General features: G+C 42.9%; 1 protein-coding gene across 1 annotated transcript; it reads right to left on the bottom strand.

Annotated features, from left to right (window-relative positions):
• Positions 1 to 10,048: 10,048 nt before the first annotated feature.
• On the bottom strand, positions 10,049 to 17,106 carry SAP18 (Sin3A associated protein 18). The gene is made up of 4 exons (XM_045017708.1): positions 16,948 to 17,106; positions 16,742 to 16,851; positions 14,308 to 14,430; positions 10,049 to 13,099 (listed from the first exon to the last, which is right to left on the bottom strand). Exons 1-4 carry the CDS (start codon positions 17,017 to 17,019, stop codon positions 12,943 to 12,945), a joined length of 462 nt encoding a protein of 153 aa, XP_044873643.1. The 5' UTR covers positions 17,020 to 17,106; the 3' UTR covers positions 10,049 to 12,942.
• Between the last annotated feature and the right edge of the window lie 2,717 nt (positions 17,107 to 19,823).

Genomic DNA, 19,823 nt, shown 5'->3' on the forward strand with positions numbered 1-19,823 from the left:
AACCTGTGGCACCAAGTCTCAGAGCCTGTGAGAGACTCAAGATTACGGGGGCTCAGACTGCATGGCTAAAAATTGCAGTGTAGACATTTGAGCTCCAAGAGCCTGTGCTTCTGAGACCAGGGCATCTCAGAGGCCAGGCTCCAGTCTGAGCCTGAACGTCTACAATGCAATTTTTAGCCTCGCAGCCAGAGACCCCCAGGCTCTGAATCTCAGTGCCACAGGTGTTTTATTGCAGTGTGGATACACCCTGAGAGTCCTGTCCTTCCTCTGGAAGGATAATTACTGCAGTTACCTTTCATTGTATATACAGCACAGTTCTTCTTCGAATGCTTGTTCATGTCCATTCCAATCAGGTGTGTGCGCGCACATGTGCACATTGGCATTCATGGATCAGCTGCACACAGTGGACCATCACTATTGGGCTCAGGAAACATGCACTGAGTAGTGGAATCACATTGTTATGCAGGTCTGGGATGATGAGCAGTGGCTGCAGAAATTTCAGATGCACAAAGCCACCTTCCTGGAACTGGGTGTGGCACTCATCCCAGCATGGTAGTGCAAGGACACCAAAATGAGAACTACCCTCTCAATGGAGAAGCACGTGGCAATCGCTCTATGGAAGCTGGTGACTCCAGACTGCTACTTGGTCAGTCACAAATCAGTTTGGAGTCGGGAAGATCACCATGGGCGTTGCGTTCACACAAGTGTGCAGGGCCATTAATCGCATCCTGCTACAAAGGACTGTGACTCTTGGAAATGTGCATGAAATAATAGATGGCTTTGCGGCAATGGGATTCTCTAACTGCCGAGGGGCGATAGATGGAATGCATATCCCAATTTTGGCCTTGGACCATCTTGCAATGGAGTACATCAATAGAAAGGGGTACTTCTCTATGGTATTGCAGGTGCTTGTGGATCACTGGGATCATTTCACTTCTATCAATGTTGGGTGGTCAGGGAAGGTGCATCTTCAGGTACACTGGCCTGTACAGAAAGCTGCAAGCAGGGACTTTCTTTCCAGAACAGAAGATTCCAGTACTGACGACCCTGTTGTCTGTCCCACCTCATCCTCCAACTCCACTTCTCATCCACCACTTTGTCCTCGGAGTTGAGGCTGCTGTCTCCAGTCCCCACTAAGTATCCATAGGGCTCTTGGCAGTGGGGGCGGGGGGGCGCCATCAAGGATGGCGTCCAGCTCCTTATAGAAGTGGCAGGTCTTTGGCGCAACACCAGAATGACAGTTTGATACCCTTGCCTTCTGGTATGCCAGCCTCAGCTCCCTTATCTTTGCACGGCACTGATGCGTGTTCCATTTGTAGCCGTTATCCAACATGCCACAAGAAATCTGACCATAGGTATCGAAGTTCCTACAGCTGGAGCAGAGCTGGGACTGCACAGTCTCCTCTCCCCACAGACCCAGCAGTTCCAGTAATGATGGTGTGCTCCAAGCGGAGAGCATCCGCTGCATGGAGCTGCCATGTGAGCTGGGAGGATGCAATGTGAGCTGTCCACCCTGACTACAGCGGTCAGGATAAGCATTGTGGGTCACTCCTGGAGGCAATTTACAGCGACATAACCATGCACAGTGTCTACACTGACACTTCGTCAATCTAACTTTGCCGCAAAAAGCTCTACACCTCTTTGTCAGCAAAGCAGGAGAGCTTTTTCAGTGGGAGGAGCACTATAGTGTGTACATCTCCACTCTTTTGTTGATGAAAGCTGACTTTATCAACAAAACTCTGTAGATTAGACAAGGCCTAAGATGGCTAGCCCGAGCAGACACAAGTGTTTTTTATTCCATCTGTTATGCTAGTCATAGAAGCTGCCCTGGTCTCATGGCAGCTTGTGAAACAGAGAACATCTGTTTCACCTGCATGGGAATAAGAAAAAACAGTGTCTCATCTTGAGGAAGGAAAGAACTGGGATAGAATGATGATAAAAGAATAGGCTCACTGACATAAATTCACTCAGCACTTTGCAATCAAACTTTTTTAAAAGGCATGTTAAGAGAACTTGGCCTATATACTCAAAGGAAGGTCCCCTGAGAATCAAGGGTAGGAGGGTCAGCAGAGTGCCAGCAATAGCACCTTGACCCTGCTCACTCTAACTTTCTGAATGAAGTGGGGAGAACAAAAACCCAGCTGTGTACCCCAATCACAAATGAATGTGTCTGTGCAGTGGGATCTGGGAGCAGGAATGGAGAAGCTTGATAGCCATGGATGTAGCAACCAACTAATCAATCACAGGAGTTCCACATTTGAATAAATGGTATTCTATTATTATTTAACAGCACGATTAATCATGATTAATTTTTTTTTAATCACAATTAATTTTTTTAATCACTTGACAGCCCTCGTTAGGAGTTAAAGTTCTGTTTTCTTACCAGCACTTGTGTGTGTGGAAAGCCTTATTACTTTATGTTGGGCATTGTTATGAGTCACAATTATGACATTGACTAGAAAGAAAACCTTTTGTGTAGATTCATGATGGAATATCAGCAGTTTGGTTTTAAAAACAACGCTTTACATGTTCTGGATCCAAAATAAAGTTTTAATTCTTTTAATAAAACTCCACTATGTTTTAAACTGATATTTGTGTCAACAGCAGGGAGAGACCAAAGACAGAGCACAATGCTAGTTTCAATGGTCTTTAAAACGATAACCATAATTGTATTGTAAGTATGGCTGTCAAGCGATTAAAAAAATTAATCACGATTAATTGCACAATGAAAATAAGCATGATTAATCACACGATTAATCGCACTGTTAATAATAGAATACAATTTATTTAAATATTTTTTGATGTTTTCTACATTTTCAAATATATTGATTTCAATTATAACACAGACTACAAAGTGTACAGTGCTTACTTTCAAGTATCAGAGGGGTAGCCGTGTTAGTCTGGATCTGTAAAAGCAACAAAGAATCCTGTGGCACCTTATAGACTAACAGACGTTTTGCAGCATGAGCTTTCGTGGGTGACTTGCATCTGAAGAAGTGGGTATTCACCCACGAAAGCTCATGCTGCAAAACGTCTGTTAGTCTATAAGGTGCCACAGGATTCTTTAGTGCTTACTTTGTATTTATTTTTATTACAAATATTTGTGCTGGAAAAAACAGAAGAAATAGTATTTTTCAATTCACCTCATACAAGTGCTGTAGTACAATCTCTTTATCGTGAAAGTTGAACTTACAAATGTAGAATTATGTACAAAAATAACATTTGCATGGCATTGTTGTAGCCAGCATCACAAGATATTTGTGCCAGATGTGCTAAAAATTCATATGTCCCTTCATCTTCAACCACCATTCCAGACTACATGCATCCATGCTGATGACGGGTTCTGCTTGATAATGATCCAAAGCAGTGCACACCGACACATTTTCACTTTTGTTATCTGAATCAGATGCCACCAGCAGAAGGTTGATTTTCTTTTTGGTGATTTGGGTTCTGTAGTTTCCGCATCAGAGTGTTGTTCTTTTAAGACTTCTGAAAGCATGCTCCACAACATCTCATCCCTCTCAGATTTTGGAAGGCACTTCAGATTCTTAACCCTGGGGTTGATTGCTGTAGCTATCTTTAGAAATCTCACGTTGGTACCTTCTTTGCGTTTTGTCAAATCTTCAGTAAAAGTGTTCTTAAAACGAACAACCATGCTGGGTCATCATCTGATACTGATATAATATGAAATACATGGCAGAATGCAAGTAAAACAGAGCAGGAAACATACAATTCTCCCCCAAGGAGTTGTCAAAATTTAATTAACACATTATTTTTTTTATGAGCGTGATCAGCATGGAAGCATGTCCTCTGGAATGGTGCCCGAAGCATGAAGGGGCATATGAATATTTAGCATATCAGGCATGTAAATACCTTGCAATGCCAGCTACAAAAGTGCCATGTGAACGCCTGTTCTCACTTTCAGGTGGCATTGTAAATAAGAAGCAGGCAGCATTATCTCCTGTAAACAAACTTGTTTGTCTTAGCAATTGGCTGAACAAGAAGTAGGACTGAGAGGACTTGTAGGCTTTAAAAGTTTTACATTGTTTTGTTTTTGAGTGCAGTTATATAACACAAAAAAATCTACATTTATAAGTAGCAATTTCGTGATAAAGAGTGCACTACTGTACTTGTATGAGGTGAATTGAAAAATACGATTTCTTTTGTTTATCATTTTTACAGTGCATATATTTGTAATAAAAATAATATAAAGTGAGCACTCTACACTTCGTATTTTGTGTTGTAACTGAAATCAATATATTTGAAAATGTAGAAAAACATCCACAAATATTTAATAAATTTCAGTGGGTATTCTGTTGTTTAACAGTGAGATTGAAACTGCGATTAATCACAATTAATTTTTTTGAGTTAACTGCGATCGACAGCCCTAATAGCATATTTGGTATGCATGCCTCTCTTTTTAACAAAGTAATTGTAATTGGTTTTGAATTAGGCTAGCCCTTTGTCATAGTTTTTCTTTTCTATATCAATGGAACTGTAAGCATAAATGATCAGATAGGCCAGTAATTTGCTCATGCTATGAAGGGAGAATACAGTGCATACAATTTCAAGGCATGCTGATGAGAAGTTGCTGTTTGCCCCTAACCCAATCCCCAAATCAATAAACTTCAATTAAAAACTCAGTAGGAAGGAGAAGCAATGACAACATTGTAATTATCTCTTGCAACCTTTACAAAACCTTTACATTTAAAAGCAAGTAAGTGGAAAAGCAAAGGACATTGTAAATCTTGCACTGCCCCATGTCATAAACAAACACGTTACCCTCCTGGAGTCCAAAGAAATGCATATTTCCTCAATACAACCTTCACTGAGACACAAACAAAATTCTTTCGTCGGTTACCTCAAAATATAAACACACCAGAAGTATATAAATGTTTAACTGGATTCTCCTCTGCCTTTGTCCTTGTGTTGTCATTTAGATCTGTGCAAAGTTATCCCAAATGCTACCATTCTGATTTAGGATTGCTTCATGCTCACTTTACAGAGGTGTAAATGACCACACAAGACACAAAATAGTAGAGAATCAGGCCCATCGAAGGGCCAAATGTATTATTTTCAAGCAATGTATATTTAGAATCCCTGTCCTGAGAGCTTGTTTTGCAGAGTCTTATAACTGCAGGGCTGGGAACGCCCATATGTAAATAGAGCATGGCCTACAGGCACACTCATTCATCTGTAGCATTCCACCTGCGGAGTGTAGGAGGACAAGTGCTGCTCCTGAGAAAGCTATGACGGATGAGCCTTCCTCTCTTCCCCAGGTCGCTATCAATGGGCTGACAGGATGGAAAGGGCCAGTGGATCACCCCTACCAGCCAACCAGATTGCTACTCTGCTCTCAGGTCTTACGCTCTCTTCTAATGAGGAGCTCAGAGCAGGGAATATGAACCTCAGAAGAAGAAAGAAGCAAACTCTGGCCGAGGTGGCAGCAGTAGCATCAAAAAGATGATGATCTGGTGACCAAGGAGCTCAACCTAGCCTGTGTATGAGGTAACTGGGGAGGAGGAAGGGAGTTGTATGGAGAACAATGACTAGGGAACCGGGGCCAGGTCTACGCTAGAAACTTTTGCTGGGATAAGAGTATTGATTAGGAGTGTGGGGTTTTTTATGACATTTCTGTACTAGCAAAAGCTCCAGTGTAGATGCAGTTATAGCAAAAAGTGGGCTTTTGCCAGCACCCCTTATGTAGTTTGGGGAAAATGGTATAAGCTATACCAATGTGATGCTTCTCAGGCCACCCAGGGCTATGCGTCATCTTGTTGCCACCTGCTGTCAGCACGAGGGAGTTTTTCTGTGCCAGCTGGGTCTCAGCTCCCTAACATCACCAGTCTGGCAGGCCCCCAAGCACTCTCCTCTTGGCTAAGTCAGTCCTGCCTTTGCTTTGCGGGTTGACAATAGATGGACCCCAGCCCCCAAGTCCCTTCCTGCTGTCCCCCTGTGGTACCAGCCTGACCACTGGATATTCACAGAAATTCCAGGTCCTCCATTCCCCAAGGAACAGTGTACCACACTTTGCCCATTTTACCTTAGCCCCCTGTTCCTGTATTACATACAGCCTATGCCTTAAATTATCCTAGAACAGGGGTCGGCAACCTCTGGCACGCAGCTCGCCAGGGTAAGTACCCTGGAGGGCCGGGCCAGTTTGTTTACCTGACACATTTTTAGGTTCGTCCGATCACGGCTCCTACTGGCCGTGATTTGCTGCTCCAGGCTAATGGGGGCTGCGGGAAGCAGCACAGGCTGAGGGATGTGCTGGCCGCAGCTTCCCGCTGCCTGAGGCAGACAGCTGGTCTAGAAAATGTCACCCCAAAGGGTTAGTTTGGCAAAGTTCTAAGCAACTGAAAACAGGGTCTTATAATAACAAATGTCAGACACCTTTAATGCTGGGTGGTGCTACTGCCCTCACCTATAGCATTTACTTCCAAATCATGTACTTTTTGCTTGTTTAATTCAAAATAAATAGGACCCTGTCAAATTCATATTATAAGACCATTTTCAGTTGCTTAGAACTTTGCCAAACTAACCCTTTGGGGTGACTTTTTCTAGACCAGCTGTCTGCCTCAGGCTGAATTATTTTTTTTTGGAAAACTTCAGGACAAAGTGGTTCAGCTTTTTCCAAGAACAAAGTTGTGGAAATATTCAGCCGAACCTGCGGACGCGGCAGGTAAACAAACTGGCGCAGCCTACCAGGGTGCTTACCCTGGCGAGCCACATGCCAGAGATTGTCAACCCCTGTCCTAGAACAAAAGAAAATTGATCTAAGAAAGAACAGAGATTCAAATCCCGACAAGTTGGAATAGTTAAAACAAATGGTTACATATAAAACAAATTCACAAAACACAAATTAGGGCCTACATTTATTAATAGTTACATTTCCTAGCTAATAAATAGATTCCCATCCTCAAAGTTCCTTCTTTTGCGGAGGTTGCTAGCCACAAGGAGCTAGGACCCAGTCTTTCATGAAACAGTCCTGCTCGTCAAGGTACTTCCTCAGTGAATGGATCCAGAGTGTCTTTCTCTACCTTGTGATATACTGAATGTTTTTGTGACTCTCCACAGACAGGGTGAGCCCTTCACTGTCATATTATTCCTTTTCACTGCCAGGTGGTTATTGCTGGTGTTTGATGGTTTTGCATTGACTTTTCTGAGTTGGTGCAGCTGTGGACCATTGAGCAATATATTACGTAATTGGCTAACTAGTAAGGGGTGACAACTACCTCCTGCTTGAACAGGCCACCACCAAGACATATGATTCCCTGGCAAATCACTCACTCCAAAACCATATTTTAATATAGTTGTGTTATTCTTTAAATATTACACTTCTCACAGTGAGTACTGATAAATTACAAGCTCTCAGTAGAGATGCCACATGCTACCCTTATAAATAAATACCATGACAGGGCTTTATTAGGTGTAGTGAGCTTGTCAGGTCTGAGGCAGAAATTGCTTGTAAAGAACAGTGAACCCTTTGCAGCTGGCACCAAGTGGCCTGTGTGTCACAGGCAGCAAAAGCACATTTTTGCCAGTAGAAGCTGTCTCCCCACTGGGGGATTGCTGATACAACCACATAGGCAAACCTTTTTGAGTGTAGACTAGACCTGAGAGTTGCTTTGGATATGCTCTTTGGGGAAGCTCTCTGAGAGCCTGGCCTCTCTATAACGTACTGCTAGCTCTGTGTGTACAGGCAGTTCCTTCCGTGCACTTATGCGTCAGGCAGGGAGTGTATCCTCAGTGACCTAATATTGGAATTATATTGTTTTTTAAATATTAAGTTTGCAAAGTCAAGCATTCAAATGTTAGAAGTGCCAGGCAACCTTAATTCCCACCCTTTGTGTGTGTATATGCATTATGCTAGTGTTTCCACAAGGCCCCAGCCTCATTCAGTGCACAGGAGGACACTGCTTGGTGAATGACCAGCTATTTGATATTTTTTTTATCCTTATTTAAGGTGTGTCTTCCATCCTTATTTACCACACAACATGCAAACATTGCACTAAATATAAAATTATTAATTTCCTCATAGGCTTTTTCTGTGGTGCTCTCATTGCAGTATCTGAGTGTTTAGCTAATACCTCTATGAGAGGCAGTGGTATTTTTTCCATTTTACAGTTGAGGAACTGAGGCACAGAGAGATTTAAGGCCCAAACGGTCAAGTGTCCACTAAATTACAGGGCCCACTGTGGGACTAATTTCAAAAGTTGGTCACATTTTATAGCACTTTATATATTCAAAGCACAGCTACCACTGACTTCACATGCATTGTGAGTGCTCAGCACTTATGTAAATCTGGGCCCCAGGTGTCTCCGGTCAGGAGCCCAGAAAAAGCAGAAACTCTCACCTAGTGACCATGTGTGAAAAGTTTGGTTTAAGTGACTTGCCCATAGGAATTCTATGCCAGGGGGAGAATCCAATTCTCAAGGGCAGCATTCAACAGCCTTAACCGTGAGTCCATCCTGTCTCTTCTTACCCCGTCCTGTTTCATTTACTACACACCTTGCCCTTTCCAAAACAAATGATGTACTACAGATAACTGCCTTACTATCTATATATATTCATTCCCAAGGCACAGCACACCCATGCACTGAGTGAGGCAGAGGTCTTATGGAAGAAAATAGGATATGATCATGTAATTAAAGACTGTATCATAATACATATGCACATAGGGGGGCAAATACAGGCCTTTTGAGGACTTGACTTTGCAGACTAAATGTTTTTAATTTTTCTGTATGTATCTTCCTAAATTTTTAAAAAACCAACCTGGAAAACTAGAAATTCCATCATGTGGAACCATATTGGCCCCCAGATGGATCACCACCAGATTTGGGACCTATGGATCAGCAGCACAAAGCTTGAGGTTCAAGCAATAGTAAGTGATTATTCCCCTTGTAGACCAGAGTGGAATGACACACACAGTTGCAGTCAGGCCCCATAGCTTCAATACCAACGTCTGGAGAGGAGTGTTCTCTAGTAGTTCCAGACCCTTCTGTCCCCCATGTGCCCTCTGCACATATTCCCCTCTTTTCTCGGTCCCAGTCCCCCTGTTTCTCATACCTCTCCACAAGAATCAAGTTCTGTCTTTCTTCCCTGTCACTGCCTGGGCTTCAGTAGAGGCATGTGCTCTCTCTCTCAGCTTCCTTAATCTAGCACCTGGTGCCACAGTGACACCTCGTGGCTGGAATGAGCAATTGCATGAACAGTCCTACTGGGACTTGGGACAAGCTGAGTTCTTTTGATAAGGCTGTCAAAAGTTGGTCACATTTGCCCCTCCGGGGCAGAGAGGCTGCAGTTCAAGTTGTCAGTCCCAAACCTGGCTGGGAGGCTGCCTAAAAAACCCAGACATATGGTAACCCACCATCTATACCCTGTAGGGTGAACAGATGTCCCGATTTTCATAGAATATCAGGGTTGGAAGGGACCTCAGGAGGTCATCTAGTCCAACTACCTGCTCAAAGCAGGACCAATTCCCAACTAAATCATTCCAGCCAGGGCTTTGTCAAGCCTGACTGTGAAAACCTCTAAGGCAGGAGATTCCACCACCTCCCTAGGTAACCCATTCCAGTGCTTCATCACCCTCCTAGTGAACAAGTTTTTCCTAATATCTAACCTAAACATCCCCCACTGCAACTTGAGACCATTACTCCTTGTTCTATCATCAGGTACCACCGAAAACAGGGACAGTCCTGATATTTGAGGCGTTCTTATATAGAAGCCTATTACCCCCCACCTCCTGTCCCAATTTTTCACACTTGCTGTCTGATCACCCTAATACTCTGTGACCCTCACTTCTATACTGCTCTCTGGCTGCCCTATCTAAAGGCAGTGCTCCTGCCAGCAGCAGCACAGAAGTAAGGGTGGCAATCCCAAGACTCCCCTACAAAAGCCTTATGACTACCCCCCTCCGACCACCTCCTTTTGGGTCCGGACCCCCATGGTTACAACTCTGTGAAATTTCAGATGTAAAAATCTGAAACAGTGATACTAACCATTTTTAAAATCCTATGACCAAAAATTGACCAAACTGGACCATGAATTTGATAGGGTCCTATTTATTTTAATTTAAACAAGCAAAAAGTACATGATATGGAAGTAAATGCTATAGGTGAGGGCAGTAGCACCACCCAGCATTAAAGGTGCCTGACATTTGTTGTTATAAGACCCCGTTTTCAGTTGCTTAGAACTTTGCCAAACTAACCCTTTGGGGTGACATTTTCTAGACCAGCTGTCTGCCTCAGGCTGAATTATTTTTTGCTCTAGCACCCTCAGAAATGTAGGGCTGAAAGGGACCTTGAGAAGTCATCAATTCCAGGACTCTGCTGAGGCAGGACCAATGCCTTGAACCAGGCACTTAAAATGTGGCCTGGGGGAGGTAGCCTGTGTCAGGGATGTGCTTTTTGCTCTTCCCCTTCAAATTTGGCCAAGTATCTAAAAACCTACAGTGTGCATGCTCTCACTGGCTAGGGCTTCATTTCCCCAAAGATTCCACCAGCATTAGCCATGCTGAGCTGCTGTGGGCTATGTCAGGTCTGAGCACCAGGACTGAAAGTAGGGAGATTCTCTCCTGTGCTGTCAATGACCACTCACCCCGGCCCTGACTCCCAGGCAGCATGAAGGAGTAAGGTGCCTGAATCAAACACAGGCTTGGAACAAGAGGAGGGCATGACAAACTGGCACCCACTGGTGAAGGATGGAGACATCCGACAAGGAGCTATGGGACTGCCTGGCAAAAGACTAGGACGGGGAGACACTAAGATTGAGCAAGAAGGAGAACTGGGAGCAAGTAGAGACAGGAGGAAATGGGGTGGGGGGAAGGGCAGAGCAGATAATAATTGGAGATATACCTATCTCCTAGAACTGGAAGGGACCTTGAAAGGTCATTGAGTCCAGCCCCCTGCCTTCACTAGCAGTACTGATTTTTGCCCCAGATTCCTAAGTGGCCCCCTCAAGGATTGAACTCACAACCCTAGGTTTAGCAGGCCAGTGCTCAAACCACTGAGCTATCCCTCCCCCAATGAGCATCTGGGAGCAAGGACTCTGGGATGGGGATCCCTGCCCCTGCCCCTCCCTACATAGCCAGATTTCCCAGTCCATGATGCATTGTTCTTGGCCATAAGTTTGGTAGGGCCCTAAAAATAAAATACATACTCTTAAAACTTATGTCCATTCCTTCCATAGAAGAATCAGAAACCAGTGAGGCAGCATAGCACTCTGGCTGGATGTGGGCTAGGCACCTTTCACAGAGGGAGTCAGTCATGGGAGCACTGGTATGGGAGGTATGGCTGAAGTGTTATCAAAGATAATTACTAATGCAAAATCTCACAAGCCATGTCAGGTGTAGCTTTTTCTGAGCTTGGCAATCACTGTTGTGCTCATTAACCTCCCATTAATATGATCAGACCCTTAAAGTCAGTCTTTGCTTTCCAGACTCCTTTTTAACTCCCACACAGTTCTAAGAATCAAGGAACAGGAAAAGGGGGGCAGGAAAAGGATGTTTCCAGGCACCTGTCTTGTTGAAAAGAAAAACTTGTTACATTATTTAAAAACATTCAGTTCAGTATAAGCCACCATCAGGATTTTCAAAGACTTCTGCTACTTTACATATATGGTAAGAAATAAGTTAATTTAGAACCTGCCCAATTTTCAGTAATTACATTATCACTTTCCAGTGAAGTCACACCTGTGACCTTAGAAATGCTTGTTTTAAATTTTATTAAATACTTTAGCCTTCAGGCACTGAAAAGGCAAGTTGCTAACATACCATACTGAGTAAAGTGGATATATTTGAAGAGTAAAGAAAAGCAGACTCTAGCCCAGGAACCCTCGCCACTAACTGCTTTTGCTGTAAACTGTAGTCAAAGGAAGAAATGACAGCGAAAGGGGGAATCTCATTTTTTAATATAGGAAGTGTTTTGGAGCTGTCTTTGCAGAGATTACAGCTGTGTGGCTGAGTTTTAAAGGGGACTATTTAGCATTTATGACACTGAAGTTCTTTCCAACTGAAATTTTGTTATTCAAAAGGCAAAAGCAGCAGTTTACAGGAATTCAAAGTGAAATGAGCAAGAAAGGGATTGTTTACTTCTTCAAAAGGTTAACCAAGGAGCATGACAAATACTTTGAATAGTGAAGTTTCGTAGTATAGTAACATCCCTAAGAAATACTCTTAATGTAAATTTAGCATTTGGAATTTAAGATTTTTAGATCTCTTGCCAACTGACATTTTACAATGCGGTGTATTTATGTCTTAGATCAATTAGCTAACCAGTTTTGCCAGTTTCTCTACAATCTGAAAAACAGCTACATAACTTTAGAAGATACCATGTCTTTTCCCTGAATCTCACTCAGCTGAGAGAGACTTACCACTAAAGATGAAATTATAGACTTAAAGCCCAATTTTCTTATGACTTTGCACAGAGTTAACATGGCATTAACTCTATTAATCCCACAAAGGAGTCAGTTACAGGGTCATTCCAGGAAAGCTTCACTCCTCATTTTAGAGGCCACAATTTATTGAAACAACTCCTGACATTAATGGTTTAATTAAGCACTTATTACGCAGACCTGATTTAATCTTTAAAAACAGACACTAAATTTTGGATGACATAGCAATATATTTGTTCCAAACATGACACTTTCTAACAGAACAAAAAGAACACTTCTATGTTATGCTGCTCATATTTTAGAGATTGTGAAACACTGAACATTCCTACTTTTCAAACCATAGCTACTATGAAAAGGATTATGAAGCTGCTGAAAGATATTTTCTTCTAAACGGAGTAAAATAAAGATTTAAAAGTGTTTCCAAGGCTTAAGTGTGTTCTCAGATGTTCTTGCTTAGCAATAAAAACAAAAAAGAGCCTGTTTCAAGCAGCAAGTACTATCAAAGGGAAATATACGTGATCAGTTTTAAACAAAGTAACACTTTGTCACTTAGTATGGTCTCATGCGTCCTGATGGGGGCGGTGCACGATTTGGAGGAGTAATTGCTATATCCAAGTAGTCTCCAATCTGGAACTTCTGAGACTGCAGAGTCATGGAATCATCTGTGCCCTTTCTGCCTGACATTGTGCTGCCAATCTCCTTCACCCTGCAGGGAGGAAGTGAAATGCAAATTAATAATTAGAGGCAAAGGGTCCACCTCTCTTTAAACTGAAAACTCATTTAAGGCCCAAATACGATCTTCTAGTGAATGGTTTTAGTATTTTTCCCCTCATGTTGTTTTCAACTAGTTGAATACAAAGGTGGCACCCCCTCACACTCCACATGCTCTGTCTTCACTAGAGAAACACTACAACTGGGGATAGAACAATTATGTAAACTTACATTAAATTTTAGCTCAGAAAAAACTGTCAAGTTAAAGGGAACAAAACTAGTAAAGAAAACACTGCAGCTGACATAGCAGGATACATTCACTGGCTTTTAACTGGTCACTGATGAGTGAATGCCTACATCACTGGTTGACAGAGGACCATTATGACAGAAATATCAGCCCTAAGATCATAAATAGGACCCTTCCAAATTCACAGGCATGAAAAACGTGTCATGGACTGTGAAATCTGGTCTTGTGTGCACTTTTACCCTACACTATACAGATTTCACAGGAGAGACCAGGGTTCTCAAATTGGGGGCCCTGACCCAAAAGGGAGTTGCATGGGGTTCACAGTTATTTTAAAGGAGGGAGGGGGTGTCACGGTATTGCAAATCCTTACTTCTGCTCTGCCTTCAGAGCTCGACAGCCGGAGAGTGGCAGCTGCTCACTCATGGCCCAGCTCTGCAGGCAGCAGCGCAGAAGTAAGGGCAGCAGTTCTGCAATACACACCCCCCCACACAATAACCTTGCGACCTTCCTCCCCGCAAACTTCTTTTTGGGTCAGGACCCCCACAATTACAACACTACAAAATTTCAGATTTAAATTGCTGAAATCATGAAATTTACTATTTTTAAAATCCTATACCGTGAACTTGACCGTGAATGTGGTGGGCCCTAATCATAAGCACTTATTAGATAGAGGATCTAGTCACTCCCCATACCACCTGAGACAACAAGCCTTCCATTTCCACTCTAAGCTACAGGTACATATCCTGAGTGGTTGCCTATGAGATGACCAGCAGATTAGGCAAACACGTGTTCGTTGTTTTGGGAAGAACAAAAGAAACTTTGGAAGCATTGCAGTTCTCTCTTTATTAGGACTAGATTTTAGATTGTATCAGGCTTTAAATAAAAGTGTTGATAAAACAGTTTACAGCTCTGCTGACTGAAATATTCTATGAATCTGGAGAAGAAATGTCATTTACCTATAACCGGGTCTCTTGAGTTCTGTAAAAACTATTGCAAAATTGAAGTGTGTGCCCTTTTTCCGTGCTTCTGGGTAGACCTCTTTCACTAAACTGGTCAGCTCTTTCAAAGTTGCATCCATCCTAGATTTAAAAAAAGGAAGACACGATACAACTCATCAGGATGGTTCATATATAACAATTTCAAACCCCGTTTAAGATAAGTGACAATTGTTTGTTAACTATGTACTATCACTTACAAAAACAGCATGTAAAACCAAGGAAATATATAGTTCACATTTGGGCAGTGTACGCTTTTTATATACTTCTGTAGTTCCGTGTACTATGCATTTCATGTTAGTCACTTCACAAGCTTCAATGAGGATCCATTTTTAAAGTATTTAATCTAAAAAATCCAGTTATTCAAAACATTCTGAGCATGCTTTTTTGTTGTCAGCAAGGACTTACTCTAAACATCTGAAGACATAAGACACCAATTAAATACTTGAGGCAAAATGGTCAAGTAGATACTGGACTGGGACTGATTTCGGTTCTAATCCTGGTTCTGCTACTAACCTACTATGACATTGGGCAAGTCACCTCACCTCACTGTACCTGTTTCCCCTCCACCCTTTGTCTAGTCTATTTTGATTGTAAATTCTTCACAATGGGGACCCATCATCACTATGTAGTTGCAAGGTATCTACTGCAGAGGGGCCCTGATCTCAGTTGAGGCCTCTAATATAAAGTAATAAATTGTCATTTGAAAGCTTTTTTAATGTACATACACATGATAGAGGAAGTCAAAGTCAGCTTTATAAGAAGATCAGGGTTACTACCCCGACAGGAGACAGAATTACCATTACAGTCAGGACTAAAACCTAAAAAAAAAATTATTTTTTTTTGGTTCATTCTAGCTCCAACCAGTCAATAGAGGGCACTGTGTTGACTGAGCCTGATCTGGCTTCTGCTGAAGGCAAAAATTTCCCAGACATCAATGACCAGGTTTGGGTCAATAATTCCCATTAAAATGAATACAGCAGGACTGGGCCTCCAACCTATTCACAACAAAAGTTAGTTTATTCAACTAGGTCACAAGTTTCAAGGAAATTTTGCTATATGAGAAGTTTGGAGACAAAGACGTTTTAGACAAAGTTCATTCACAAGTCAGCATCAGCAACACATAACTAAGTTTGACATTCTTCAAATGTTGAAGACAAATAATGTTTTTCAAGAGTAACTCTGGCAACTTTGGGGCCAAACTAGTTTTCCAAACTAAACTTAAGGAACTAAAGAGAGTTCATAAAGAACACTGGTTGCCACCAGAGATAACACCTCCACAATACACAAAATACCACATGCAAACTGGACACATGAAATGTATGCAAAACATAGCACAAAAATTACTACCACACTTTCTATACAATACTCTACATTTTGGGATAACTTTTTTGGTATCTTCAAGAGACATGGAACTTAGGCCATTTCCACATTTACAAGCTTACAGCGGCATAGCTGTACCAATGCAGCTGTGCCGCTGTAAGATTGCTCATGTAGCTGCTCTGTGCAGAGAGCGAGCTCACCTGTTGACATAATAAAAGCAGCAGAGTGTCTCCCACCAACATAGTGCTGCACACATGATGGCAAAACGTATGTCAACAAAAGTTTTGCCAAGGTAAGTTCTAGTGCAGACATGGCCTTAGTTACTACAGGCAGCCAAAACAACCAGTTTTTAAGACAAAGTAATAAAGGTAATAATTAGAGATATACCAATCTCCTAGAACTGGAAGGGACCTTGAAAGGTCATCGAGTCCAGCCCCCTGCCTTCACTAGCAGGACCAATTTTTGCCCCAGATCCCTAAGTGGCCCCCTCAAGGATTGAACTCACAACCCTGGGTTTAGCAGGCCAATGCTCAAACCACTGAGCTATCCCTCCCTCCTACTTAGGCCTACTTTGGACTAAAGAATTTCAAATGTACAAGGGTGTTAAAGTAAGAAGTACTGTGTATTTACATCAAATTAATGAAGAGTATTCCAACATATAGATCTTTCAAAGTCCGAGGCAGTCAGTTGACACATCAAATACAGAATCTCTAGCAATGACCTATAATTAGTTAAGTTACATCTGAAATTCTTTGTTCCAATCTTAGGAATGCGATTCCCAGTCATTATGACTGCAAACGATGCAGTATCATAGCAGGACAAAAGCAGCCTTCTTCCTTCTAAGTTTAGCTATCACAGCCACGGGCTGTTTTTAATAAAAATACACATGCCTACACCTACAGTGCAGGGCCCTCTACGGGAGATGAGGGCGTGGCAGATGCTCTGCAGTTTTGGAGCACGGGTGTGCTGCGGCCCAGCGGCGAGACTGAACACAGCCCGGGCGGCCGGGTCTACACGGCCGGCGGGCTGCAGCTCAGGGCCAGGCCGGGCCTGGAAACGCCGCCGCGCTCACCAGGTGTAGATCTGCAGCTCGCTGGAGGGCACGTTGCCGCGGGAGAACTCGTCCATGCGGTGGTGCCGCCCGTTGTTGGTGGTGAAGACCCGCAGCAGCAGCGGGCACGTCTGCAAGGGGGAAACACAGCCCGTCAGCACCGCCCAGGCGCGGCCCCCGCCCCCCGCCGCAGCGCCCCCGGGCGGCCCCGCCCCGCCCCGCGGTACCTTCTCCCTGTCGATGGGCTTCTCAGGCTCCTTCTTAATCTCCTCCTGCGTAACCCGCGACTCCACCGCCATCTTCCCTCCGGGCTCCGGCGGGCCAAGCAGCGCGGGGCGGCGGGGAGGAACCCGGATGTCCCGGGGGCGCACTGCTAAACTCTCGCGAGAGGAGCGCGGCCGCTCCGCCGGGATACGGGGGGAGGAGCCAGGACTCGCGCGCGCACGCGCACGCACGAAGTTAGAGGTAGGGCAGAGCGGCTCCCCCTGTGCCCGCGTCCCCCCCCGGCCGGGCTCCGCCCCCGAGTGCCGCGCGCTCACAGCTTGTGCGCGGCCGCGCCGGGCGGGGGGAGGCAAAGGCAGCGCTGGAGCTGCCAGAGTGACGTGAGCGCGTCCCCCCGCAGCGGCCGGAACCCCGGGTGGCCGCAGTGTAGCCAGTGCGGGGAGCTCTGCGCTCGCGCCCCGGCCCCGGCCGAGCGCGCGCCAGGGAGCCCCCGTGCGGGGCTTTGCTGCAGCTCAGCTGCGCCCTACCCTGGCCTAGGGGTTACCCCGCTCAGGTCGGGGTCAGTGAGTGCTGGGGCCGCCTCACGCTTGCGGTACCTTGTACACGTTGTCACTGAATGAGCTCCCCTTTCTTCCGTGCCCTGGTCGCGGATCGGCCATGGCACAGTTAACACCGGTGACCTGCATTATTGTAGTTGGGTATTTGAACCTGCACCTAAGATCAAGCAACATCCTGTTTTGAGAGTTATTTTATTATTTCTATCCCAAGCAGTTAGATGCTGTTTTTTCAACACTGTAATATTTTTGCATATTTATAATATATGTCCGAACCGATAGGCTGTGTTGCTCCAGCCAAGTTACTGTTGTGGTAGGTGCATTCTGGGGCATCTCAGTTATTAGTAGCTGGCTAGCAGGACTTCACAGGACCTAAAGAGAATTGTTTCAAAGGTAAGTGCAGAATCACTTACGTGTTGAGTGGCATATCATATCTGTCACATGAAGATGAAGTGTTGCTAATGTTCCAAAATAACTGCGTGTTCTGCTCGGTTTCAAATTCACAAATTGAGTCTCAAGATTTACAGGATAAATCATCCCAGCATCTTCTAATACTTTGAAAAGCTTATAATAGGCTAATATTATTTACATCTTCTACAGAACGACATATATTTCTCTAAGGGAGAAAGATTTACAGAGATGTCTGCTGCAGATCAATGTGTAGTAATAACCTGCTGTAACTTCAAGTAGTTGAAAAAATAAATTAGAATGGGGTAAATCATAACTAGAGTTTAGTTTCCCTTAACGTCGTAGGCTGGAACACACATACTTGTGCTCTCCATTTTATGCTTTTGTTTTTCCAAGAACTGAATATTATGTTATGTCACTCTTGGCTCAACTATCGTGTGCTGCCAGATAGGTGGGAGAAAGATAAATGTATGTTTCTGATATGAGGGTCAGCAATAAAACAGTCCTGATAATAGGCCCAAGGGATTAAGATGAATGGTTAAATGTCACTTTTATGGATAGTTTCATTCTTTTCTATGTACTAATTTAATTATCATGCTGGTCCAGTATGTTTTATGATATATTGGCATTTCTGTGTTTTTATGCATTTTAATTTGTGCCCACCTATGTACTATACCAGGGGTAGGCAACCTATGGCACACGAGCTGATTTTCAGTGGCACTCACACTGCCCGGGTCCTGACCACCGGTCCGGGGGGGCTCTGCATTTTAATTTAATTTTAAATTAAGCTTCTTAAACGTTTTTAAAACCTTATTTACTTTACATACAACAATAGTTTAGTTATATATTATAGACTTATAGAAAGAGCCCTTCTAAAAACATTAAAATGTATTATTGGCACGCGAAACCTTAAATTAGAGTGAATAAATGAAGACTTGGCACCCTACTACTGAAAGGTTGCCAACCCCGTGTACTGCACATTCATGCTCTAACCTTATGGAGAATTATACATTGTGAGAAATCAGTGGGACTGCTCTCAAGACAGAAAGTTCATCTTTGCAGGATTGGGGCTTTAGAGAGTATTTTTCATATGGCCTATCCTTGATCAATAAAGTTAAAATGTTACTTTCACTAAGTACTGGACTTAGTTTAGGATTCTTTTAAAGAAAATGTTTCTTTACATTCATGTCAGAATTTTTTTGGAACCTTCACTTCCACACTACTTTGAAAATTGTTAATATATTTCTGACTTCACAAGCACAAGAACATGGAATTCTGCTGTAAACTGACAGAAATATATGTATGTTTGCTGATTCACAGTATTTAATTATATTTAATATATTTGCATTGATTTATTTGTGAAATATTAATAGTAATGTAGTTATTGAAAGAGTTAATGTTCTAATTGTAAGTATTTATATAATGCTGGTTATTAAATCTGTTATAATTGATTTGTAGCATGTTTGTTCTTTAAGTATGTAGAAATAACTTCCATGGACTCTGTCTTGCATACACAGAGTAGAACACCATACTAAAAACTGCCACACCTGCGTATCCAAGGCCTGATTCAGCAAAGTACTTTCTTGATATGCTTAAATGCTTTTCTGAATCATGCCCTAGTATTATAGAAATATATATGATACATTGTGTGTTGTTTAAAAAGGAGTATGTGAGCACTTAAATTGTAATACATATGCATAAAGGGGTAGAGTTACAGTTTATGCTTTCACATTTGGCCTCAGTAGATTGACATTTCCAATATTTCAACGTTTAAAAAATATGCAGGAAAAAAATCCATACACCTTTCAGACTTTTTTGAAAACATAAAGCATGAGTCCAATTGCCAAACGAATAAACAAAAACCTTTGTAGGTCACATTTAATTAAACTAATGTAAACTGATTTTTTTTAAATTTTGAG

This window comes from Mauremys mutica, chromosome 1, assembly GCF_020497125.1.
Source record: "Mauremys mutica isolate MM-2020 ecotype Southern chromosome 1, ASM2049712v1, whole genome shotgun sequence".
NCBI classification, from domain to species: Eukaryota; Metazoa; Chordata; order Testudines; family Geoemydidae; genus Mauremys; species Mauremys mutica.